The 26,517-nt window shown below is 53.7% G+C and overlaps 1 protein-coding gene and 1 long non-coding RNA gene across 2 annotated transcripts in view; both read right to left on the bottom strand.

Annotated features, from left to right (window-relative positions):
* LOC113958324 (protein shisa-6-like) overlaps positions 1–10,526 on the bottom strand; it is a 101,884-nt gene extending 91,358 nt beyond the window's left edge. The window contains exon 1 of the mRNA XM_027666476.1: positions 9,847–10,526. Coding sequence (XP_027522277.1) covers positions 9,847–10,526 — 680 coding nt within the window. The remainder of the gene's footprint in view (positions 1–9,846) is intronic.
* A 13,240-nt stretch (positions 10,527–23,766) lies between these two features.
* Positions 23,767–25,507, bottom strand: LOC113958337. Its single transcript, XR_003531487.1, has 3 exons — positions 25,139–25,507; positions 24,544–25,060; positions 23,767–23,875 (listed from the first exon to the last, which is right to left on the bottom strand). It is a non-coding gene; the product is annotated as an uncharacterized LOC113958337 (long non-coding RNA).
* Between the last annotated feature and the right edge of the window lie 1,010 nt (positions 25,508–26,517).

Below are 26,517 nucleotides of genomic sequence, written 5' to 3'. Positions count from 1 at the left end.
CTGCTGTCCCTGGTCCCCCCAGAGCAGAGCTCAGTCCCTGCCCCTCCTCTGCCCCTCCCCAGGAAGCTGTAGAAGAAATGCAGTCGGATGAACATGGGCCCTCATGCAAAGAAGCAGCTGTGGCTATTCTCAGGAGGCAAAATAAAAGATCTGGTTGTGAAAACAAAGAGCCAAAAGTGATGGGTGGAAGCAGCAGAGCAGCAAGGTCAAGCATCAGCTGGGGCCTGATGCTAAAGGTGAAATCAATAGACTTTGATACCAAAGTAGGACTTTGTAACCAGAGAGAAGGTGAAACTGCAGAGGCTGTGAGGGCCCAGCTCCCTGTGCCCTCAGTAACTCAGCCCAGGACCTGCTCTCTGAACTCCCAATGAGGGAACAGCAGCTGGAGCAATGCTGTCCTCCCCCACAGCCTTTTCTCAAAGTACTGTCCTGTTTTCCCAATATCCACAGATTTTCCACAGTGATTGATAGTGTGAGTGTGGGCACAGGTCTGCTGAAGACAAGGGGACCTTTGGTGGCAGCGCCAACAGGTTGAGATGTGGCCTGTGGGCAGTAAGATTGGAGTAGAGGGGTCTGTGGGTGCTGGATGGGAAAGGCAATGGGAAGAGCTGCCTATTTCCAGTAGTGCAGGTTGTACTCCTGCAAAACTTCGGTCTGCTGAAAATCCCCTGTCTTGGAGACCTCAAGCATGGCGTGTGAGAAAACAGAATTGCTTGTTCTAAGTCCTTCTGAATTTGGGGAAGAATGGAAAAGGAATGACCAAATGGATCTGGCAGAGCCCAGGGAAAAGAGCAGTGCCTAGCTGAGCTGAGAGCCCGCTAAAAGCAGAGCTGTGATGGAGCCTGTGGCAGGACTCCAACCCACTTCAGCACGGCCAGGATTTCACTACAAGTCCTTAAAAAAAGCGAGGTTAAAGACTCCCCTCTGCTCTGCTACCGACCTGGAAACACAGAGGCAGCTGGTCCAAGAGAGGGGATTTATCCTGAGTGGAGCCAGTTCACCTGGAAGGGCCAACTCTCTCCAAGGGACAGGATTTCAGTCACTGGCCAGTCACACACAGGGTGGCTGTGAATTATTGATGGCTTGGCTTGGCTCCTGTCCCCAGACCTGCTGCGTGCCTTGGGAAGGTCCAAACACTGACCACACAGAGCTGGGTCTGGCTGGTCCTGGGAGGGCTCCTGCACTTCAGATGCTGGGGGGTTCCCACCCTGCAGGTCCTGCCAGCCCAGCCCTGCTTGTCCATGGCATCTCCCTGTGCTGCTGTCAGACAGCACCTGGGCAGGCAAAGGAACTGCCTGGCATCAGCAACCTCCCCTCTGCCGCCTCCTGGGCATCACCTCCGGGGCACCCACACTCTGAGGGTGCCCAGGTTTTACTGCCAGAAGGATGGGTTGTTAATTGATTGCACCAACACACTGAAAACCGATACAGGCAGGGAAACACGGGGTGGTGCTGCCAGCAAACCTGTGGGAGGCTTCTTGTGGGAGCAACTGCCAAAGCAGGGCTCGTTTCTCCCAGTGCAGGGCCTCAGCAGTGTCCTGGAGGTGCAGCAGTCCCACAGCAAAAGACTGGTCACCACAGCTCCCCACTAGTCACCACAGCTGCCAGAAACAGCAGCAGCTGCTGCTTTAGAGCTGGAATTCCGGGGAGGAACGCTGGGAATGGTTTTTGTGGTGATGCCTGGCAGAGCTCAAGGAGGGGTTGGACAACATTATGAGGCATATGGTGGGATTTTTGGGGTGTCCTTTGCAGGGCCAGGAGTTGGACTGGATGATCTTTGTGAATCCTTTCCAACTCAGGATATTCCATGATTCTGTGATTGTATTCTATGATTCTATGCCTCCATGTGTGTGCGTGTGTGCAAGAATATGTGAATTCACCCATGGAATTAAGAAGGGAAAAAGACAAAGCATTGGGACACCCTTCCAAGAGCGAAGCGTTTGCACTCAGTGTAAGTGAGGAAAAACTCTTCCTTAAAAATAAACACCACAGGGAAAAGTCAGGTGTCTTCAAAAAAATCTTAATGCCAAACAGAAGAGTTATTTGGGAAGCTCCTAGGATTTAGTCTGGCTTTAATGACAAGTTTCAATGAAAACTGAATTCCAGATGCACTGAGGAGCAGAGCATTGCCCAGACTGCCAGCAGGAGGGGGTTGGCACCTTTCCTACCTCATCCATCTTGGGGAACACAAGCCCAACACACAGGTGACAGAGTTACACTATAGATGCACCCCTGTGGATGAATGCAGGTGTGTGGAAAAGGCATTGCAGCTGAAGCAGAAGAAAATAGGTGTTGTACTGATAAATCCCAAGCAAACACTTGGCTGTGAGCTCATCATCTCTCCTCTCTTTATAACATGAGGGGGAATCAGCAGCTGAACACTAAAGCTCTTGCCTTGGGTGACTTCAGCTATGACCAAGAGTAGTAAATCTTAGACTGCTTGACTGCACATCTTACACAACTCTTTACACATCTCACACTAATATACAAATAAGTGTCCTGCTATTCTGTGATGTGGGCAAGGGATTCACTGCAGTGACTAAACTCACAACGGGTAATATCAGTTCCTGTGAATACAGCAAGTCCAAAGGGAAAGAAAAAACATAAAGATTTTGTAATTAAAAGGTTAAAATTAAGCTTTCCAATGGATGTTTCTCCTCAGAGAGTTGTTACACCGAGCAGGAGGTGGCCAGGGCAGCAAGGGCCAAGCCCTGCATCTAAACCATGACCAGGGCTTTGGGGACAGTGAGTGGCACAAAGGATTTGGTGCCTCCAGGAGGGCTGTCCCCAGCATTGCTGAGGGTGCAGGCAGGGAACAGGCACCTGCTGCACTGCTGGAACAGCTCCTGGTGCCCCTGTGCTCCTCCACCCCAGCACCCTCCTGGCACCCACCCAGCTCAGCCCCTTCACAGAGAGAATGGGGGGCCTTGGAAAGAGACACCAGAATCCCACAATGTGCTGAGCTGGAAGGGACCCACAGGGATCATCGAGTCCAACCCTTAGCCCTGCACAGGCCCATCCCCAAGAGTTACACCGTGGGCCTGAGAGTGTTGTCCAAATGATGGACCCAGGAAAGACAGCGCTGGGGAAAATGGGAAGCAGTGTTATTGTGCAGAAAATGAACAGAGCATCAGCCTGATCGCGGAGAGAAGAGCAAATTAAACTAGCAGATCTTGTTAGATATTTCACAGGCATGAAAGGCTGCAGGAATTGCACTGAGAGGTCAGCTGGTCCAGTTCTTTAGCCTGTTGGTGCTTGTGTATTGTGGAGAGGAGGAGACTGAGGGGAGACCTCACTGCAGTTCCACCTTCCTGGGCAGGGGCAGAGGAGGGGCAGGGACTGAGCTCTGCTCTGGGGGGACCAGGGACAGCAGCCAGGGAATGGCTGGAGCTGTGTCAGGGCAGGCTCAGGTTGGATCTCAGCCAAAGGTTCTTCCCCCAGAGGCTGCTTGGGCACTGCCCAGGTTCCCCAGGGCAGTGGGCACAGCCCCAAGGCTGCCAGAGCTCCAGGAGGGTTTGGCTGATCCTCTGGAGCACAGGGGATGGGCCTGTGCAGGGCCAGGAGTTGGACTGGATGATCCTTGTGGGTCCCTTCCAGCTCAGGATAGCCACAGGCACAAAGGCAGCAGCAGCACTCGGTGGACGTGCAGTGCTTTGAGAAGCACACGAGTGCACACAGAAGTTTCGTGCACGTGGCACCTATTTCTGCACCAAGTCCTATGTTATGAGCACAGTTAAGAGCCTTTAAACTCACTGAAGAAAGCTGTACTCTCCCTGAAGAGCCCTAACTCTGAAGAGCCCTTGCAACAAAGGGGGTTGGGTGAGAGTCAAACTGCAGCACAATATTTATTGTGGAAGAATCCCACGCTTATCTGCCTGGGGAATGAGACATGTAAGCCCTCCATGCAATGCAGTGCACAGAGATCTAAGGAAACACAGCTTGCCCATGTGAGCAGGGACAAAGACAAGCAAAAAGCACCATGATCTCATTTTCCTGATAAAATTTAGATCTTATGTGAAACAGAAGTTTTAAAAGGCATCTGATCTCCAAAGGCACAGAGATCAACTGGTTAAGGATATAAGGGATAACAAAACTAAAAGAAATAGGAGTTCAGAGCTAGACTGGGTTCCCTTGACACCTTAGGATAGAGGCTGACTAATAGAAAAAGTTAATTATAAAACAGAAAAATACCAAATAAATGGGAATTAGAGGCACTGAAATGATTTGGTGAGGGCAGAGTGGTTTCTGAGAATGACATCTCGTAATGGGAGAAGTTCAAAGAGAAAGGAGAAGATTGTGGAGCATCCAGAGGAATTCTGTGGCCAGGCAGCTTCTGTGCTCTTACAAAGTCAGGCTCTTTATAAAATAGACTCAGAGAGGAAAACATGGCAAAAAAACCCAGTTACCAAACTGCAAACTGTCAGCAGAGCTTCAGACTGAAGCTTCTCCATGACACATAGGTGAAAAAAAAGCAAATACTTTGTCCAGGTACATGCACACAAATACACCCCCTGCCTTGATTTGGCCAGCTGGGGGTGGGAAATTCATCCTGCAAACCCGACAGGATCCGGGTCTTCTCCTTGCTTGGGAATTACCTCAAATACAACAAGGTGCAGTGTTGGTTTGAAACAGAACTAGTCAGGAGTAACTTCTCTGAGGCCAGGAGTCTCTAGTGGAAGGTGTCCAGGGTACAGGGTTGGAATGAGATGATCTTTAAGGTCCCTTCCAACCCAAACCATTCTGTGATTCTATGTCTGTGCCTTTTCCCTTTTTTCTCAGTCAAGTCTAACGTGTTCTGTGTCTGTGAGAGGGACAGAGCACTTTAGAGGAGAGACTCAGAAACCATCAGGAGCAAACAGCACAAAGCAGGGCAAGGAGGAGCAGAAAGTGGGTCTGAGGCGAGTAAAAACATCAGAGCAGGAAAAAAACCACATCAGTGGAAAGAGACTGAAAGCAGCAACAGCGTCCAAGAAAAAGCCTTCAGTGTAGTCCCCCCGGGCAGGTGTGTGTTTGAGCACTCTCTCCCTGCCCTGGGGAGGTGTGAAGGTTGATCGTTGGGCTGCAGGAGCACAGGGAGCAGAGCACAGCTGGCTGTGCTCCCGTTTGACTCAGCCTGGCTGGACAGGGGCACTTTGCAGGAGCTTCCCAAGCTGAGAGCAGCGACCTCTCAGCAAGCACCGGGCCCAGAGCTGTGGGGAGAAGCAGGAACAGAAACCCTCCTGTCCTCTGAGTTAAGCCTCACAGAGAGAGCAGTGCACCGGCCTGCAGGAACAGAAACCCTCTGTACTCTAAGTCAGCCTCACCTAAACCAGTGCCCCAGCCTGCCCGGGTCTGGGGACAAACAGATTCCCGTGGAAATTCAGAGCTGTCAGGTAAAAATGGCAAGAAATGGATCCATTCCACCGTGGTCTCTACACGGCAAAAGGTGGTCATTTATAAAACCAGTCAGTGTTATTATTCACAGGGCAGGAGAAGCAAAGGCAGAGGCCAAGGAGAAGAGCAGCACAGGGATCTTTGCAGTGACACAGCTGATGTAGGAGCAGCGAAAGGGAAGCTCTGGGCAGAAGGTGCCTGTTTGTGCCCTTTGCACCATCACACTCCAGGGAAGGCCAGATAGGGAAGACAACCTTAGAGCAGGATACAGAGCTGGTTTACTGGGGAAAATCTCCTACAAGAGAACTGCCACTGTCTCCCTCTGCCTTGGGCTGACCATGTGGGAAGCACTTGGAATATTTCAATCCCTCTCTGTAGACTGTAACCAGTCCTAATTTGTGCATTTCTAGCTCAGCAGAGAGCACAGTGGCTGCTGCTGAGGGCTAAACAGGGGTCAGGGAGCGATACTACTATCTGTGAATTATTTATGCACTGGAGCCTGGGGATTTGGGGTCATGGCCACAGTAAGAGAATATTCTGGGTCACCCCTCCGTGCTAGAGAAAAACAGCTTTGCAACCAAACAACTGATACTCGTTGTTCAAAGATTCCTTAACTCATCCCCACCCTGAAAGTAAAGCAAATACTCTGCCCACTTAAGAAATGCTTGAGAAAAAATAAAAACCTGACAAACTGATGAAAACAAACCGTCCTCACAAATGCAGACAGAGAGCATCAACATACAACTCTCAGAAATCAGCCCCAGCTTCTAGCTGGAGCTCAGCAATAGTTCTGGCTGTGGAACTCCAAAGCAAACCCAGCCAAGAGGTAATTCTGTATGATCAGGCTGAAAGATCCTAAAACCATTAAAAATCAGTTCAGTTCAAAGCATTACAAGTGCTTGTGCAAAATATGAATATTTCAGCTGCTGTTTTTCAAAGCTCTTCCACTTACTGCTCTCAGAAACAACCGTCTCAGTCACTGCCACTGCTGAGCCCAGAATCCCAGCAGTGCCTCTGCTTTAAAGGGATGTTGTAGTGCCTGGAAACAAGAGCTGATTCCAGCTCTGAGCTGCACATGCACATCTCCGTGCACAGCCAGCCTTTCATTTCACAGGAGAGTGACAGTTCTCCGGTGAATTTGTAAACCCTCCTTCTATCAAAAGACATTAAATGAGCCCTGCCTCCCTCCAAATGATCTTTCTGACTGAGTTAATAAGGATTTTCTGTAAAAGCTGGATGAGAAATGAGCAGAGAAATAACATCTACACACAGCACCGACCATTCACGAGGAAATAAAATTTACAGTGTGATCTTGCTCGTGGTGAAGTGCAGACAAGTCTTGATTAATCTTCCCTGAATGTGGGGTACTGGTCCTAAGGGGCTGTTTCCAGCCCTCTGTAGCAATTTCTGTTTGTTCTGCTGCTCTCCTCCTCATCCCAGAGGTTTTGCTGGGATGCACACGGAGATTTAATGTACTCACCACCACTACACTGAATTATTCTGGAACTTACACTTCACTCCAACAGACACAGCCTCAAACAAATAGAAATATCTGAGCACATCCTGATTCCCTCCTTCGCTGTTACTCCTCAGCAGCTGACAAAGACAAACCATTCCACTCCTCGTATTTATGTTCTGCTTAGACCACTGAGAGCGTTTTTCCTCAGCCTGATGCAGCCCCTGGCACTTCATAATATTTAAACCATCATGCAGTGTTGATCAAGTTCAGGTAACACAGCTCTGAAAGGTATAATCTTTTACCAGCTATCATATTATAGAAGTCAATCAACTCCTGAAAATGCTCTGGAAGTCAAGCTTCCCGAACACTCAATCTGCCATTCATAACTTACACACAGGTGAATCATTTCAGCAGAACTTCTCTAAATAAAGCAAAGCAAGCATCAAAGACATGAAAACATCAGGAATAATCCAGACAAGTCTGGCAAGGCTGTCTCTGATTTCCAAGGGTGAAGGATTCAGCCCTGTAGCACGCTGGAGCTGGAGCAGAAGTAACATATGGGCATCCAACCCAGATTTCCAAATTTAGTGTGAAGATAAGGCCCAGGCAAAGTTGCCTCGAAGCCAGAAGAGCTGGGCAGCTGGGGAACCAGCCCTCAGTTAACAGAACACTTAAAGGAGCCTCTTTTCTGGCTGAGCCACTCTCAGGACCCCTCACCACACGCAGCTGGGTCTGGTTTTCAGCACCATGGAGATATTTCCTCACGAGACCAGGGGCAGGTGGGGTTTGGGATGGAATATGTGGGTCAGACCCTCAGCAAGTGTAAACCAGCCTGGCCTCACTGCAGGCACGTCCATTCTCAGGGAGGAGTCTAAATAAAACACATCTCCCCAAATACATAAAAACTGCGTCACTCGTCTCTTTTTCTTTGTAAAAACCTCCACTTTCTTCCTCCAGTCTCTGTTAACTGCAACTGGAGTTCAGCCTTAAAAATATGGTCAACAATTTTAATAGTTTTGACTAACAATTCCAAATTAAAATAATTTTAATGAAGCATTATCTGCCAGAGATAGTCTTTCCCCACTCACAGTGTTCTTATAAAGGAGCCTCTCACCGATTTTTACGTTCAGACACGGGAAGCTCTTGGATTCTCAGCACGCAAGGAGCACTCATCATTTGGAGGGACTTTTTCATCATAAAATAAATATGAACTGAGAGAGTAGATGCATTTGTCCAAAATGAGAATTGCTACAGCAGCCTGAGCTTTTGCTTTGAAACAGGATTTTCTCTGACACATCAAGTGTTCTCAGACATGTAACAGCACTGCTGAGGAGACCTCAAACTACTCCTACACCAGCAAGGACAGAGTTAGCAGGGTTTAGAGGGATAAAATATGAAATATAAAAGGACAGATGCAGAGCTCTCCCCACCACCAGCGCTTTCCCATACAGCCCTTGGCACCACGAGGCAAAGGCACCATCCAGGGGGGTCAGAGCCGTCCCCTCCACACTTCCTAAACTTCTCCTGGCTGGGCCAGGCAGGGCAGGGTCCACAGGGGCCAAGGGGCTCTGCTGCCCCCGGGGCCGTGGAGGGTGCAGGGGGCCGGGGGAGATGTAGGGGAGTTTTGAGGGGCAGGAGGGGCATGGCAGGGGGAAGGAGGGAAGTGCCAGGGGCAGAAGGACAGGACGGGGGTTTTTGGGGGGGGGGGGGAAGGGGGGGCCGGGGGGGCCGGGGGGGAGGAGGGGGGTCAGAGTGCCCGGGCGAAGGAGGGGGTGCCCGGGGGCAGGAGGGAGGGTGAGCGGTGCTGGGGAGCAGGACGGGAGTGCCGGGGGGGCAATAGGGGGGTGTTGGAGGGCAGCAGGAGTGGGTACCAGGGGCAGGAGGAGGGTACCGGGGGGTAGAAAGGCGGTACCGTGGTGCCGAGGGGGAGGAGGGGAATGTCGGGGGACGGGAGGGGGGTGCCAGGGGATTGGGACGGGGTCGTGCCCGGGTGCAGAGGGGTGTGCTGGAGTACCAGAGATCAGAGGGGGATGCCGGGGTACCAGCATGCAGAGGGGGGTGCCGGGGGTGCCGGGATGGAGAGGGAGGTGCCGGGAGGAAGGAGAGGGGTGTCAAGGTGCCGGGATGTAGGGTGGGGGTGCCGGGATGCCGGAGGGGGCGGCTCCGCGGGGAGGGCCGGGCCGGGCGCTCGGCAGCGCGGAGCCGCCCATGGAACTGTCCATGGAACTGTCCGTGGAACTGTCCGTGGAACTGTCCGTGGAACTGTCCATGGAACTGTCCGCGGAACTGTCCGCGGAACTGTCCGCGGTACCGTGCACGGAACTGTCCATGGAACTGTCCATGGTCCCGCCCGTGGAACCGTGCACGGAACTGTCCGCGGAGCCGGCGCTAAAGCCACGGGACGATGACCCACGAACGGGGCCGTGGGGCAGCAGGACAGGCACCGAGGTGGGACGGGAGGGAGGGACCGAGAGGTGGGGGTGCCCCTGATAAGAACGTGCAAAGGAGGAACTCCTGGATAGAGGATGGAAAAGGAAAATCCTTTGATGTGTGGTGCAAAGAGAGAACTCTTGGACAGCCCGGGAAAAAACCTTGGATGAGTGACTCAAGGGGGGACCCCTCAAAGTGACAGCACGATGGAAGATCGTTTGGACAGGTGGCACAAAAGGGGAGCCCTTAGACAGCCATGGCACTGGGGAAATCCTTGGAAGGTGGAGCAGGGGGAAACTCACAGTTGGCCGGTACAAAGCACAAGGACTTGAATGGGTAGTTCAAAGGGGACTCCTTGGACTGGTGGTGTAAAAACCGAACCCTCAGACAGCCTGTTCAAAGGTGGAATTCTTGGAAGGCTCATGCAATGGGGAAACTCTTGGACAGGCTGCACAAGTGGGAAACCCTTGGATGGGGAGTGCAACGAGGAAACCCTTGAGCAGACTTTGCAAAGGGGGAACACTCGGAGAGGGAGGGGGCTGTCCCTGGCCGGGAGGGCGCTGGAGGCAGGGGAGGGGGCGCACCTGTGTATGTTCATCTCCCGGGGCGGGCGCCGTGCCTTGTCGTAGGCCACCTTGGCAAAGACGCCGGCGATGAGCACGAAGGCGATGGCCCCGCACGAGATGTAGACGGTGGCGTTGGTGCTGTCCTTGTCCGGGTCGTACTTGTTGGCGTCCCCGTCGCCGCCGTCGCCGCCGTCGGCGGGCAGGGCTCCGCTGGCCGTGGTGGGGTGGGCCCACTCGGGGCTCTTGTAGTTGCGGCACAAGCTCTGGTTGAGCTTCTCGGCGCGCTTGTTGCAGCAGAAGCGGTAGAAGCAGGTGCCGCAGCAGTAGCGGAAGCCCGTGAGGCTGTTGTTGCACTCGAACTCCTTGTCCCACTGCCCGCTCACGTCGTAGTACCCCCAGCACGTCTCGTGCGCCGGGGCCGAGCCCCCTCCGCCGCCCCCGCCCCCGGGGGGGCTCTTGCCGCCCCCCGCGCCTTTGCCGCGCCCGGGCAGCGCCGTGGGGGCGGCGACCCCGGGCCCCGCCAGCGTCTGGTTCAGGAGCTCCTTGCCCGGCTTGGGGGTCCGCCGCGCCGCCGCCGCCCCCTGGGTCCGGTTGCCCTTGGCGCGGGGGGGCCCGGCCGCCTGCGCGGGCAGCAGCAGCAGGGCCAGGAGCTGCAGGCAGAGCAGGAGCAGCGGCAGCAGCAGGTGCCGCGGCCCCATGGCGGGGGGCAGGCGGGGGGCAGGCGGGGGGCGCGGGGCGCGGCGGGCGGGCGGCGCGGGGGGGGCTCAGCGGCCGCGGCGCTGCCCCATGGAGCGGGGTGGGGACGGGGCGGGCGGGGTGGGATGCGGGAACGGGGGGGGTCCCGCTGCTGCCGCGCGGCTCCTCAGCGGCGGCTGCCCGGCGCCGGGCGCTTCATGCCGGCGGGCGGCGAGCGGCGGAGCCCGGCGGAGCGGGGCTGGAGGCGGCGGGGTCCCGGCGCTGCTCCGGAGAGGGGCTGCGAGAGACGGGGAGAGGGTGAGAGCCCGCCGCGCCCCGGGCAGCCCGGCCCGCCCCCGCCCGCACGCCCCCCGCCCACGGCCTTACCATGCCGGAGCGGGACTGCAGCGGGGCCGCGGGGCTGCCCGCGCTCCCAGCGCGGCCGGGGGCGGAGCGGCGCCGGAGCCGGGCCGGGCGCGGAGCAGGGGCCGGGCAGAGCCGGGGAAGGACCGCCCACCGCTGCCGGGCCGCTCCTGACATCACCGGCAGCACCGGCACCGCGCCCGCACCGCGGGGAACCCGCGCTCAGCCCCGGACCGCGCGGGGCGGAGAGCTCCGCACGCCCGCACCCGCACCCGCACCGACCCGCCGGCCCCGGGGTGGCTCCGGCGGCGCGCGTGGGAAGGGACCCGGAGCGGTGGCAGTGGCGTGGGCACCGTAGGTGCGGCCCCTGTACCTGCCCCTGGGGATGTGGTCCCTGCGGGGATGGGTAAGGATGCGGTCCCTGTAAGTGCGTCTGGCCCCTGTACCTGTCCATGAGGATGTGGTCCCTCTAGGGATGTGGTCCCTAAAGGTGTGTATGGCCACTGTCCCTGTCCCTACAGACTTGGTCCCTGCAGGGATGGGCAGGGATGTGTCTCTACAGGTGTGTGATCCCTGTACCTGTCCCTGGGGGTGTGGTCCCAGCAGGAATGAGCAGGAATGTGGTCGTTAAAGGTGTATGTGGCCCCTCTACCTGTCCCTGGGGACGTGGTCCCTGCAGGGATGGAGTCCCTGTGTGTGGTCACTACACGTGACCCCCCTGGGGATGGGGTCCCTGGAGGGATAGGCAGGGATTTGGTCCCTGTGGGTGTGTGTGGTGAGTGGCCCGTCCCAGTCCCTGGGGACATGGTCCCTGCAGAGGTGGACAGGGATGTGTTCCCACTGGCTCAGCTGTGGGTACAGTCCCTATGGAGGTGTAGGGACAGCAGCCCCCTCGTGGGCACAGAGGGGCCATGGTGGCTGTACGTTTGCAGTCTGTATGGCCCCTCAGTGTGTGCACTGGGGATTGTTCCTGTAAGAGTTTATGGGTCGATCTGGGTGGGGAATATGGTCCCTGTGGGTGTCTGAGGGCTCCATAAACCCTGTAGGTGGGTGGAGTGCCAGGGATGCCCTGGACATGTGATATGTTCCCTGTCAGTGTGTGGTGGAGGCACAATCTTCATGGATATGCAAGAGCAGGACCTATAAATGTGCACAAATTGTTTGGGTTGGGGGCCCCAGAGACACGTGCAGCCTCCCAGGGTTGGTGGAGTCCAGGGGTCTGTCCCACTCAGCTCAGGGGCAGAGCTCCCTCACCTCTCCAGAACCACAGAACACTCTGAGCTGGAAGGGACCCACAAGGACCATCAAAGTCCAGCTCCTGGCTCTGCACAGGACACCCCAAGAATCCCACCATGTGCCTCCAGGAGGTTCCTGTCCCAGGGCAGCACAACCTGGTGCTGGGCAGACATTGCCCCCAGGGCTGTCAGGCCCCACCAGGGCCATGCTGTCTCCCCTGCCCTGTGAACCCCTGCACAGGGACAGGCTCCCAGGCTCCACAGGGATTGCTACTCCAGCCTGGGGCCCTTGGCACCTCACTGAGCCCAGCTGAGTCCCAGTTCTCTGCTGCAAAGGCTCAGGGTGGAGAAAGTGGCATCCCCCACCCCAACCTGTCTGAGACACTCCCCACTTCCAACTGGGTCCCCTCCAGGGCAGCTCTGGGTGCTGCAGGGATGGGCTGGCAATGCCCTGGACTGGCCATACCCAGTGACCTGGGCACAGCCACCACAGGTTTGGTTAAGGCAGTTTTGAGCAAGGTTCCTTCAGGCACAGAAAGTTCAGTGCTGTGAGCCAGGGCCACCAAGTCAGAATTTCCTCAAAGTCCTGGTGCCTCCCCTGTGTCCCACTGCAAACTAAACTAAAGCCTTTACAAACATTTCCTGAAGATATCCAAGGTGCTACCAGCTGGAAGGACACATAGAGGACAGAGAGGAATCACAGCAATGGGAGCACAAGAAGATGGGAACTGAAGTGATGCCCTGTAGCTGCAGGCAAGTAGTTTTCAGGAGAGTGGAGAATGGGGTGTAGGGGGAAGAGAGCATTCATTGGAAAGGGAGAACTATTGCTAAAAAATCCCCTGCCTACACCCTGTAAATCATTTCCTCAAGTTACCAAGGTTTGAATGCCCACAACTCATTTTATAACTCTCTTAGGAGAGCCTGTGGACTGACGGGTTGGCAAAGAAAGCTTTAGCTCTGCCATCTAAAGCTGCTCTGATGCTGGGGTACACCTGGGGAAATCAGGTAATCACTTCACTCTTCAAGAAGCCCCACCCTTGCATGGCCCAAGGAGTACTGGGTGTGAGGGAGGTGCCCTGGTCTCCCTGTTAAATCCACGCCAGGGTGTCCCCAGCAGGGCCTGACCCCAAACCCCAAGCTGAGGTGTAGGACCAGTGTGGCTGTGTGAGCACCCAGGTGGAAGGTTGAGCTGGTTTAGTGCATGCACCTTTCTGAACCCTGAATCCCATGAGCCCAGCTCACCTGTCCTCCCCTGGGAAATAATGCTCCTGTTATGGGGCACCTCCAAAACCTGACATCCAAGGTCACAGAGCAGACTTGACTGATGCTGGGAGACCATCTCCAAACACTGTGGGCCTTCCAGCATGCCCTCATCAAATGCACCACAGAAAGCACCTTCAACCCTGAGTTGCCTTGAAACTCTGACCCTGCTTCTCCAAGGCTTTGTGAAGTTTGGGAGGCATCAGGATGGAGCAATCTGTGTCCTTCCCTCCCCTGGGAGGCCCCTGCACACCGATACAGGACCTGAGGTCTCTGCAGCAGCTGTGCCCAGAGGAGGGGAGAAAACCCAGCACCCTCTCCCAGGTGGGCAAGGACCTGCTGAGGTCAATCCTCAGGGGACAAGAGCCAGAGTTTTTGGGACATAAACCATTGACACTCCTCTGCCCTTTTGCCAAGTGTTACAAGGGCACAGGAAAAGCCTGGTGGAACTGCACTGTTCTCCCTGGAGAACAGCACTAAATGTTAAGTAGTTTGCCCCCCAGAATATTTGGGGTCTGGGATGTGCCTTGTTTTAGTGTGTCTGCACAGCCTTCAGAACCAGCTCCAAGGGCTCCTCTGGTCCCACCGTGGCTTTATCACCCCGAGGTAATGATGAAACACTCTGATGCCTCTGCCTCCTCCTGCTCAGTTTATCAACACCAACGAGCTAAAGAAGGACAGAGTCTCCCTGGATATCCCATATAATCCCATGGCCTGCAGCCAAAATACGGGATAGAAAGAGCTAAAGTAAATGTGAAAAGAAGGAAACAGTCCCCGAGGAGCAATGCTGGGTTTCTGGGACTTTCCTGGGATTTGAAGCCGCGTTGCTGGCTGTGGAAGTGAAGGAAAGGACGAGATGCTTGCAGAGGAAATGCCTCTGCTGCACATCCAACCCTGCCCAGGGGAGCTCACTCTGGTGCCAGCTCCGCTCCCTAATTCCAGCCCCACCTGGAAGTCACTCCAAAATCTCCAGCACGTTCTCTTTTATCTCCCGTCCCATCCTCCCCGGGTTGTTTTGGCAGCGTGACTGTTTCAGAGCTGTTTGCTTGTTTATCTCCTGTGCCGGGTGCTTTCATCTCTCTCCCGGAGCTGCCGCGGCTGCAGGCGGGGAAGGGAAGCGCAGGTTCAGAAATTCCTGTTCGCTCCAATCCCTAGCCCGTTTTCCTGCTACCCCCGTCAGACGCTGATGACTTTGTGAGGAGTTTGCAATGAGTCTGATGTGCTCAAAAGCTGATTCTTCCTCGTCAAGGGATTAAATCGTGACTGTGAATCTTCATTAAAATGAGTCCAGCACTTTGATCCTAATTTTCCTTCTAAAATTAATGTAGTTACGAAAAGCTAATAATAGGAGTTTGGGGGATTATTTCCATGGAGCTGCATTCTTTCTTACTTTAATAGGTATGGGTGGGTCCCGAGTTTGTTACAAGGATATTTACTCCCAGGTACAGACAGTGAATGGAAAGCAGGCAGGGAAATGTGAGGAGAACAAGCACAGTGAGAGCAGGCACAGAGGCAGCAGGGCCTCACACGCAGCAGGATGGGCAGTGCCAGATGTGATCAGCTTCTTATGCAGCTTCCTGAGCAGCTGCCTTAAAATAGAGGACAAAAGTCTACCCCAAAACAGGGACATTTCATCAGCTTTTAGTGGTTGGTTGATTCTCTGGTGCCTGAGAGAATTCTGTGGTTTATACATTTTTTTGTGTAGTTTGAGGAGCTGTGATTATTTTTCCCCATGGGAACATCTTGTTTCTGTTTCATTCCTCTCATCCTCTCACCACTGTGGCAGTGCCTGTCCCCAGCTCGTGCTGTCCTGCAGCTCTGACGTGGCTCTGTCTTGGGTCATTCTCTGCTCTCAAGCTTCTATTTTCTGTTTGGGAGAGAGGGATGAAGGGAGGAGGTGCCAGGCCATGAACAGATGTGTGTGTGCAGCTGGGGACAACTGTGCAACCTGGGGATGAACGTGACAGCCAGCATTCCCAGGGGAGGGGCAGTGTGTCAGGAACAGTGTGGCAGCAGGAGCAGGGCAGGGATTCTGCCCCTGGACTGGGCACTGCTGAGGCCTCACCTCGAGTGCTGTGTCCAGCTCTGGGCCCTCAGTTCAGGAAGGCCATGGAGGGGCTGGAGCAGGTCCAGAGAAGGGCAACGAGGCTGGGGAAGGGTCTGGAGCACAAGTGCTGTGAGGAGCAGCTGAGGGAGCTGGGGAGGCTCAGCCTGGAGAGGAGGAGGCTCAGGGGAGACCTTCTCACTCTCTGCAACTCCCTGACAGGAGGGGGGAGCCGGGGGGGGTCGGGCTCTGCTGCCAGGAACCAGCAGTAGGACAAGAGGGCACAGCCTTGAGCTGCACCAGGGCAGGTTTAGGTTGGACATTGGGAAGAAGTTCTTCCCAGAGAGAGGGATCAGCCCTTGGAATGGGCTGCCCAGGGAGGGGGTGCAGTCCCCGTCCCTGGAGGTGTTTGAGCAGAGCCTGGATGTGGCATCAGTGCCATGGTCTGGGTGACAAGGTGGGGTTGGGTCATGGGTTGGACTGGATGATCTCAGAGGTCTTTTCCAACCTCCTTGATTCTGTGATTCTGTGACTTCCCTGACGTGTCACCAGGCAGAGCCTTGGCCAGGCAGTTCATCACTGCCCTCCCCTGACATGGCCACGTGGGCCATCTGTAAACAGAGCACAAGGAAACTTCCACAGCAAATGATTAATTCCTCATTATTTACCCAGCTCTGCTTGCAGAGGAGTCTTCAGGAAGTACTTTTACTGCTGCACTTCTGCAAATCCCGAGGTCCTGTTGTCAGGGGAATGGACACAGGCTCAGTGTCTTCTCCTGGTACAAAACTGACTGGCCAGACCTACAAAGTTCTTCCAGCAGTGCTCTGTGCTGTGCAGGGGGGCAGTGCTGTTGCCTGCACAGCTCACACATTTGTTTTCTGTTGCTTTTCCTTTTCCTCCTGGTTTGAATTCCTCTAAAATACATTTCCACAGCATAGAGTGGTGTGGGGGTAGCAGAGGCATTTACTCCCTCCTCCATGTGTGGAAGAAGATCTGCAGAATGACAGCTCCAAGGTCAACTCTTGTGTCCCCTTCTGAGCTGACAGAGACCTGCTTCACCCAAAAAGAACTCACCTGGGAGTGTCTCTACACTTTGTGGACACTTGTGATGCCATATCTTAGAATCATAGAATCATAGAATGGTTTGGGTTGGAAGGGACCTTAAAGACCATTTAGTCCCACCCCCTGCCATGGGTAGGGACACCTTCCACTAGCCCAGGTTGCTCCAAGCCCCGTCCAACCTGGCCTTGGACACTTCCAGGGATGGGGCAGCCACAGCTTCTCTGGGCAACCTCTGCCAGGGCCTCCCCACCCTCACAGGGAAGATTTTTTTCCTAACATCCCATCTAAACCTTTCTCTGTCACTTTGAAGCCACTCCCCCTTGTCCTGTCAGTCCAGGCCCTTATAAATAATCTGTCTCCATTTTTATTGTGGGCTCCTTCTTGACCTTAACAGAAAATCCAGCACAAGGGAAACCCTCCAACTCTCCACTGCAGTGTGGGGCATCCCCTGGGGATCCAGGCAGAAGGAAGGGAATGCAGAGACCTCAGCATGGGGTTCTTCTCCTTCACTGGTATCTCCTGTGCCAGGTTCCCCCAGCCCTGCCCCCCAGTTTGGGAAAGACGTTTTGAAGGCACAGTGTGGCCGTGCTCCAGGCTGGGTGTCCCCAAGCCCCTGAAGGACAATGTGCCAGCTGGGAGTGACTCCTGCCTGTGCAGGGACCTGCCCCACGCTGGTACTGGGCGTTGGTTTTCTTTATCTTGTGGTTGTGCACAGAAGAGAAACCAGGGAGAACTTTTCTTTTCCATGTCATTACCGTGTCTGTCGTTATTTCCATCACCTCCATGGCCCAACCTGTCTCACTAACACAGGGCAGACTCCCCTTCCCAGCCCCCACCCAGGCACCACTCCAGCAGCATCCTACAGATCCGCCTTTTCCATGGGCTCTGGCAGCCACTCTTCCATTCAGGTTGTCCTGCAGCTCAAGGCAATTCATCACCAGCCAGTCTGAGCCAGGAGAGACTGTCCAGCTCGGCAGAGGAGCAGATGGAAGGAGCAGGTTGGATGTACCCACACCCTGCTCAGTCATTATCCAACCACGGGCTGGGTGCAGGTGACAACACCAGAGAGGGATGAGACCAATTAACAGTCATGTTAATGATCCCAGGCTGACTCCAAGCCCAGAAATACGATGGGAGCTCCCTCCCCCCCAGCACTGTGTCCATGCCCACCTCACCCAGGCCACCACGGACAACTGAGGCACAGACAGCCTCGAGGTGATGTGAACAGGCATTTTTCTTGTCTCCAGACATCTCATCCAAGTGGTTCTTTGCCTGTGACACTTTTATCTGGATGCATTAATTTAGCAATAGAAAGCAGGCATTGAAATGTCACAGCAGAGCATATTTGCAGCCTGCCATAGCTGAGACACTGTGTGACCCCAGACCTCATCTTCTCACAGATCACCCAGGGCTGTAACAGCTCATCCCTTCCTGTCCTACACGTCTGTCTCACCCTTGCTGGAGGGCTTTAGACCTTATCTTAAGCCTAAGAAGAACCCAGACATCTCTTGGACAGCACCTCAGCAAGGCTTTGGTTCTGGCACTCCCAGCCACAGTCACAGAAACTAAACCCTCCTTTCCTTGCAAAACAGCAGCTTCTTGGGCTCCCTCAAGTCCAGTCCATGTTCCTGCAACCATAGAGCAGGGAGTCACCCCCTGGAGTGCTGGGGTCACAGTGCTCACCCTCAGGACTAAGCAACATTATCAACATCCTTGGATTCCTGCTCTCTGTTGGAGGAGGATGGAAGCCAGAGCATGAGAGTCACCCGGGATCAGCTGGGATGTGTGAGCTGAGCACAGTCAATCACCTTTGGGATCATGCTGCACACCAAGGGCACTTCTCCCTCAGCCTGCTCTGCTGGCACTGGCACTTCCAAAATCTCCGTGCTGTTCCCAATCATTCCCACAGTTGTGGGTGACCACCATGGAACTGAACATCAGTCCTGGAGAGAACCACCTGCCTGCTCGACTGACAACATCACCCTACTCTGGAGGGCCTGTTAGAGGTCACCTTTCAGCATTTCTCTGCATCTCTGCGCTTCAGTAGAGACCCTGGAAGCACCTCATGTCCCAAAGGGCAGAATCAGGCCATTAACCACTACATCTTAACCATTACCTGAACACTGGGCAGATAAACCAAGGCTGTGGGTATTGTGGGAGCACAAGAGGGTTAAAATGGATTCTGCAGCTTGTCCAAGCCCTTGGATTCCTGTATTTTCTGCCCAGTCTCTCAAGCTTGCTCTGCAGTCAGTACCCAGCCTGTGCTGTGGGGATCTGCAAGAGCTCTTTAAGGAGAAACTGAAGTCCTGGGAAAAACAAAGGCTGAGACAGTTCCAGTGGGTGTCACGTGGATGGCAACTGCTGGGGCTGTTCCCATCCTGCTGAGTCCTGAGGTTGAGTCAGAGCCCACAGGAAGAGAAGGGGCAGGAATATTGGCCCATCAGTTGTGTGTCTGCAGCACTGGGATTCGGGCTGCAGGATTTACTTACTCTCTGTTTTCCTGTGCAGAAGGGAGGATTGATTCTCTCTTTCCCTGAGCTGGAACTAGAGGCAAGTCCTGCTGTCCAGCTCCCAGGTGAAGAGCTTGTTTGGTGTCATGGAGAAGCAGCCCCCAAGCCACTGGAGCCTCCCTGGAGCCTGATTCTAGAGGATACATGCACTAGGGGGGCTGGAGCAACTTGAATCTGCTCCAGGGATATGCCTGGACCATCCTCTTTCCTGCTGGGCAGCAGCCCAGGCTCTGCTTGGCCCCTCACCATTAATGAGTGCTCTGCCCTGGGGGCTCTCCCTGGGCTCCCACACTGCTGTGGTGGGATGAGAGCCCATTTTCCTGGGAGCAGGAACATTGTACCTCCCCTGGTGCCTCGTCATCGCTGCCTCTGAGGGGGGACTGTAGTGAGACCCTGAGAGAAGCAGAGGCTGAGATGCCTCCAAATGGTGGAATCCCCATCCCTGGAAGTGGATGTGGCACTTGAGGACATGGTTTAGTGGTGAACAGGGTGGTGGTGCTGGTTGATGGTTGGACTTAGTGATCTTGCAGGTCTTCCAGCCTTAATAGTTCCGTGACCCTGTGATTCTGTGAAATCTAAGGACCTACAGAGACTTGTCCTGATTTAACAGTAACTGTGACCTTTGTAGAGAGTTTTACATTCCCATGGTCATCTTTCCGTTATCCTCATGTTTCCATGATTTTCAGTCTCCAGTCCAGATGGGAATCACAGAGTCATTAAGGCTGGAAAAGACTTCCAAGATCATCGTCCAATCTTTGACCAATCACCACCATGTCCACTAGACCAGAGCTCTGAGGGACCCCCGGTCCCCTTCCTGCCCAGCTGAGAGATATAAACCTTCCTCTTCCTCGCAGTGGATGAAGCAGCTCAGGTGAGGAAGTATTGGGGGGCACATCCAAAAGTGTCAGGAATAGACAGGATGGGAAGAGAGAGTTGAAACAGTTTTGCATGAGACTGAGCAACACAAGAGCAAATGGTGAGCTGTGAAGGGCCTGGAGGGGCCACCAGAGGAGCAGCTGAGGGTACTTGGTCTGTTCAGCTGGAGAAGGGGAGACCCAGGGCAGAGCTCAGCAGGGTCTGCAGCTTCTTCATGAGGGGCAGCTCCATCTCTGCTCTGTGTGACCAGGGACAGCAGCCAGGGAATGGCTGGAGCTGTGTCAGGGCAGGCTCAGGTTGGATCTCAGCAAAAGGTTCTTTCCCCAGAGGCTGGTTGGGCACTGCCCAGGCTCCCCAGGGCAGTGGGCACAGCCCCAAGGCTGCCAGAGCTCCAGGAGGGTTTGGACAACACTCTCAGGGACAGGGTTGGGGTGTCTGTGCAGGGCCAGGAGTTGGACTGGATGGTCCTTGTGCATCCCTTCCAACCCAGGAGATCCTATGATTCTGTGATTCTAAGTGCAAGGCTCACACCACGACCTGATAAAAGACACTCAGGCTGGTCAGGAGAACACTCTGCCTGGTGTCCAGCCCCCTCTGCAGCCCCTGTGCCACTGGAAAGGTTTCTGAATAAAGCAAATGAGTTACTCAGTTGTGACAGAGCTTTTAGAGAACATGACACATCCTGCCCCCCATCTCTGCAAGTCCCTCTGTTTCTCTTTCTGGGTGATTTTTAGACCTTTTCTAAAATCCCCAGGGATGAGCCAGTTCTTCCCAGTCATTCATGGGCCAGATGAATGACTGGAAAATGGGAGGATTCAAAAGTCCTTTGAATAGAGTTCAGAGCTGTCTGAAATCAGGATATTTTTCAAGGCTTAGAGGGAGAGAGCAAAGAAAGCTCACCCCAGGCTTGCAGAATTCAGCAAAGAGTGTGGGATGGGAGCCCTGTGAGCAAGGCAGGGCCTGGGCAATCCCTGCCATGCACAGGAACAATTGCAAAACCCCAAGCAGGGCAGGGGGAGGAGCAGCTCTGCTGTGCTGAAGGCAGGAGCTGCTGCTCAGGCAAGGTACCCCTGGGCTTAATGGGAATTCTTTGCCTTAAATCTTTGTGCTGCTGCCACTTCACTCGTTTAAGCAGCAAAAAAACCACTTTAGGAGTCCCATTGTTGCTGCCTGCAGCCAGCACAGCAGCCCAGGAAGGGCAGAAGGCAGCATTCCCTGCTGGGCAGAGGAGCAGGGGAAGGAGCACACTCTGCTGGGACTTCTGGTCCTGTGGACACCCAAATGCTTCAGAAAACTGGGTTAATTACAGCAGAAATTATCATAGAGTCACCGAATTATTTGGGTTGGAAGGGACCTTAAAGATCATCTCTTCCCACCCCCTGCCATGGGCAGGGACACCTTCCACCAGCCCAGGTTGCTCCAAGCCCTGTCCAGCCTGGCCTTGGACACTTCCAGGGATCCAGGGGCAGCCACAGCTTCTCTGGGCAACCTGTGCCAGGGCCTTATGACCCTCACAGCCAAGAATTTCTTCCCAATATCCCATCTAACCCTGCCCTCTGGCAGTGGGAAGCCATTTCTCCTGTCCTGTCCCTCCATGTCCTTGTGAGAAGTCCTTCTCCAGTCTTCTCGTAGGCCCCCTTTAGGTACTGGAATGATGTCTGGGAAGCACCAGGATTGAAAATAAAGCTGCATTTGGGGGTTTGCTCTGGTGGGAATGTGCAGTGCAGCTTCCCAGCTTTGTGTTTGAAATTCCTTTTCACTCCCTGAACATTCTACAGGATGTGTGGCCTGGAGAAATGGGGACAAACCCGAGCCATGGAGCACCAGTGAGTGTGGTGGGGTTTGCAGGGAATGCTCCCATGGCTCAAGGGCATTTTTTGACAATCTGTATTTCATTTGAAAGTGGCTCTGCAGCTGTGACAACTCACTCATATGCTGAACAAATCTGGAGCTGACACTTGGACCACATGTTGTGCTCTGACCACACTGAGGATTGAAAGAGGGCTGAGAGAGAAACCTGACTGCAAGAAACTGGACTCTGTAGCACTTGAAAACCCAAATGTAAAGGTGAAGGATTTGTGGACAATATGACCAACAGCATAGAGGAGTTTATAAGAGGTAATCTGGGATCTCTTGGAAACAAGAGCAGTCCTACCTTTAGTATCAGGCTCCTGACTGGTGGAACTGGTTAAACTGGTGCTCAGGGACACTCAGAATGTTTGATAAATCTGCTCTTTTTGGTACTCTGCAGTCTTGGCCTGACCCTGCAGATGAGAGGGTCACCCTGGTGAACAACCAGTCACTGGTCCTGCCCTGCTCCTGATGCTCCCCCAGGACAGAAATACCCCCCGACCCCTCACCTTGGCACCTATTTGGCATTTGGAACTGGGTTTTCTGCTGAAGACTCTCCCCTGCCTTAACCCCCCAGGTGCGGTGACCTCACCTGGCCTGGAGTGACCTGCACTGATTTATCCTGGCTTGGTTTACCAAAGCCATGCAAGTCCAGGAGCCCTTTGGCTCAGGGATATCTGTGGGATGGTGAATCCATGGACACATCCCCTTTGCATCACAACAAGCAGATCATAACATGCAGAGGGTGGGGGTAGATGGGACACCAAGTGTCCCAAGCCCTCATACTCTGAGCTGGAGGGGCAAGAACCCCCACTCTGCAGAGGTTTTATTTTGAGAGCTGTCTGTAGCTGTAACCACCACAAAATACCAAGCACTGATCCCCTCAGCAGCTCCCTGTTCCCAGCACAAAGCCCTTCCACTCTGCAGCTCCCTGTTTCCCTGTGGAAGCAGAGGAGATGCTCTGCTCCCAGCCCTGTGGATTCCCAGTGCACAGGGTTTGTGGCAGTGCAGGGATCACTGGCATTTAGGAGGTGCTGACTCCTCTTTCTTGCCTTGGCAAGAGCCAGAGCAGCACCACTGAACACGCCCTGCATGTCATCCTGCCCCTGTGCTCCATGTTCTTCCCAAGGAACCCAGTTCTTCCCTCCAGCTGGTGAGTCTCGGAACTTGCCTCTGGGAAAGTGTCCCTGGGTTTGCTTTTCTCCTCTTCCCTTACCCCTGAAGGCAGTTCCTCACCCAAGGCCACGGGAGTGGCGGCCCCCAGTCCCCCCCTGCCACTGTGACATCAGACTTTGGGGTACAAAGATCCACGTGGAGTCTGTGAGGAGCTCACTGTCCACCTTTACACTCCCAGAGAATCCACAGGGGATGGATTCTTTTTAAGAACTTTTAAACTGTGTAAAAAAAAAATAAAATAAAGAAACCCAACAGAGCAGGAACCTAAATTCTGATGCCCAATGTAAAAGTGAGATTTGGTGGTTCTCAGAGTGACACTGAGGGGTTTGTGGGGAAGGGTGGTCAGAGATGGGTTCTCTTGTTGGCATTTGTTGGCCTATGTGTGGATGGATCAGAGGCCACGCTACAAATTCTTCAGAGCTTCACATCTGGGATAACCCAAAGCTCTTTTCTGGAAAAAAAAATGCTCCAAGGACCTTTGCTGCTCTCCCTGTGCCTGGGAAACATTTAGCAAACATGCTTGGATTTGAAACTTCCCCATTCTGTTTTTATTAATTCTCCCTTTGCAATAATCCTCAATATGCTTTGCTTCCACTCAACGAGCAAGAGGGGAGCAGTGCCTCAGTTAATTTAACTCCTACAAATTCCCATCTCTGCTGGGGAGAGATTGTGCTTCCTAGCAGATAAAGCAGCTTCTTCATATTTCAAAAGGTTACAGATTAGATCTGCTTACTGCTGTACTTTTATTAAAATTTCTATTTACATTTTTTTTCCCGTTGATACAATTACAGAAAAGGCAGAAGGAAAACGTTCCATTTGGAGAGATCCCTGAACACTGAAATATCCTGTGGAGTACATGGATGTGGCAGGAGAGCCCTGTTTCCTGCACCTGCAGATGGGCAGGAGGAGCTGCCTGTCCTCCTCCTCCTCCTCCTCCTCCTCCTGCACCACGTGCTGAGCACTCAGAAGTAGCACAGAGTGTGACCGAATTTCTCCTGGAGCAAAACAGGAGTTGCCTCTGAACAAGAAGGCTCCAGGGTGACCTTATTAAGGCCTTCCAGTGCATAAAGAGGCTCCAAGAAAGCTGGAGAGGGACTTGGGACGAGGGCCTGGAGGGACAGGGCAAGGAGGAATGGCCTTAATCTGAGGAAATGTGGATTTAGATGAAATATTGGGAAGAAATTCTTCCCTGTGAGGGTGGGGAGGCCCTGGCACAGGTTGCCCAGAGAAGCTGTGGCTGCCCCATCCCTGGAAGTGTCCAAGGCCAGGTTGGAGGGAACTTGGAGCAACCTGGGCTGGAGGAAGGTGTCCCTGCCCATGGCAGGGGGTGGGACTGGATGAGCTTTAGGGTCCCTTCCAACCCAAACCATTTTGTGATTCATTGAAAAGGTCCCTGGAGGACTTTTTCTTGTTTGTTTTATCCCAGATGTGAAGCTGAGAAGAATTTGCAGCTTGGCCTCTGAAACCCTGTGGTTTTCCTGGGGGTGTAAAGGTGGACAATGAGTCCTTGGTGTTCTCCCTCATTTGAGGAGAGAGCCCACAGCCCTTCCCATTCCCTGTTTGTTTGTGCCTTGGGGGTGGAGATGCTGCTTCCAGGTTCTGCTGTGACATAGGGGGGAGTGAGGGTGGGGTGACAGAAACCACCTGGTAGCCAGTGACTCACCTAGCTCTTCATGGTTGTTTGTTCCAAGAGGGGGTCAACAGCCTCAGGGTGACAGAGACTGAGACTGCAGGGAAAGCATTTGGGAGAAGAGGTTTCTTCTCCCCACAGGCCTCCCCTGGGGTGTTACACAGAACTCTGCTTGTCCCCTTGGCCTCTTCAGGCAGAACCCACACAGTGGGACAGGGGGAATTTGCTTTTGGTGCTGTTTGTCCATCCCATGTGTCCTCACACTCAGCTGGAATGTTTTGAGCTGCATGGAAGCCATAAAATCATAGAATATCCTGAGTTGGATGGACCCCAGAAGGATCCAGGGAGGTAGGGCTGGATTTTATCCTGGTGAACATGAGGGTGGGCTACAGCTCCACAGCCTTCACCCTATAATTATCCTTGGTACCTCTGGAGCAGCTTCCTGAGGGAATCGATCAGTGGAGATCATTTTGTGTCTCATCAAATGTGCTCTGGGAAGGAGAGCAACGTGTGACGAAGAGCAGACTGTGCTTGGGACACTGTCACTGCACTGAGGACAGGAACAAAAAAGAACAACATGTTAAATTGACTCTAGGGGAGATATTTAGGTTGTTAGAACTGTAATTACCTGTGCTGGAGTCCAGCCAAGACTCCAAGTTTAACACCCCTGCTCAGATGAACCTTGTGGAACTGGAGTATGAAATCACAGAAGAACCCCCTGTTCTCCTTTGTAGGGTTTCAGAGGCATTTGCTGCAATTTGGTTGCTCAGAAAAGGGGTCAAGATGTCTTCCCAGTGCTCCTGGTTTTTATCAGAAGCAAAGAAGCCCTTTTCTGTCTGGAAGGGAAAGATCTGAGTTCTTAGGAGCAGCAGAAACTTTCCAAGGTATTTTGATGTTTCCTAAAAAAAGTGAGAGGAGGTGGATTTGTGGAAGCTTTGCCTGTCCCACCTGGTACTGCAGATTTCTCCAGAGACACTTGTCTGTGAGTGAAGATGGGAAAAACTGAGCTGGAAAATGCAGCTGTGTGAAAGCTGGAGTAAACCAGGAATGCTGTGTGGAAGTTAGAGGGGCTTTGCTGAGTCTTCACAGCTGCAAATGAGAGTTGATGAGAGTTAAAAATCATGGAATTTTAGATTTGGAATGGAAAAGGTTTAGATTAGATGTTAGGAAGAAATTCTTCCCTGTGAGGGTGGTGAAGGGCTGGAATGGATTTTCCAGAGCAGCTGTGGCTGCCCCATCCCTGGAAGTGCCCAAGCCCAGGTTGGACAGGGCTTGGAGCAACCTGGGCTAGTGGAAGGTGTCTCTGCCCATGGCAGGGGGTGGAATTGGGCCTGCTGAGTCTCCAGCTGATGTTCTGGAAAGAACCTGCTGTCAGTGAGGAGCGAGATCCCACTCCTGACCCTCCAAGAGCAGCACACAGCCCTTCTTCCCTCCTTCACCCCGTGGGGATGCAGCCAGCCAGGACCAATCCTATCTATTAGGAGAAAAGTGGGTTCTTTGCACAGAAATTTTCCAAGGTATCCTGACTTTGCTCTGTAATGCAAAGCCATCAGGAAAACAAAATTGCCTGAGCATGGCAGGCTCCAAAGAGGAGCAGATATTGAACACTGCGTTGGTGGGGAACTGTTGCCACAAGAAATACAGACAGGTTTAAAAGGCTGTCAGACAAATCCACTCAGGATAACACCTCCAGGGCTATTAGGCACTAATGCAGCTCCCGTCTGAGGAGATCTCTGAAGCTCAGCCTGCCTGATGCCTGGAGGCACATGAGGAGCTGTGTAGTCCTGCTTTCCTTCTTCTCTTTCCCTAAGAACTGCAGCTGGATTATCCAGGCACATCCCTGGCTAGTTTGCTGAGCCCATGGCCCTTCAATGTGTCCATCCTCCTCTCTGCCAGGGGATTTTGTGCTCAAGAGGTAGCTGAGCACATTCAGAGGCTTTGCAGGCTTTCTGTGGAGTGTCTTTTCCTCCTGTGACATGAAGGCACATTCGGGTTTTGACGGGAATG

Source organism: Corapipo altera, unplaced genomic scaffold (assembly GCF_003945725.1).
Source record: "Corapipo altera isolate COAL_440 unplaced genomic scaffold, ASM394572v1 103, whole genome shotgun sequence".
NCBI classification, from domain to species: domain Eukaryota; kingdom Metazoa; phylum Chordata; class Aves; order Passeriformes; family Pipridae; genus Corapipo; species Corapipo altera.
Note: the sequence above shows the minus strand (reverse complement) of the source record. Positions and strands in the feature narration are given on the sequence as shown.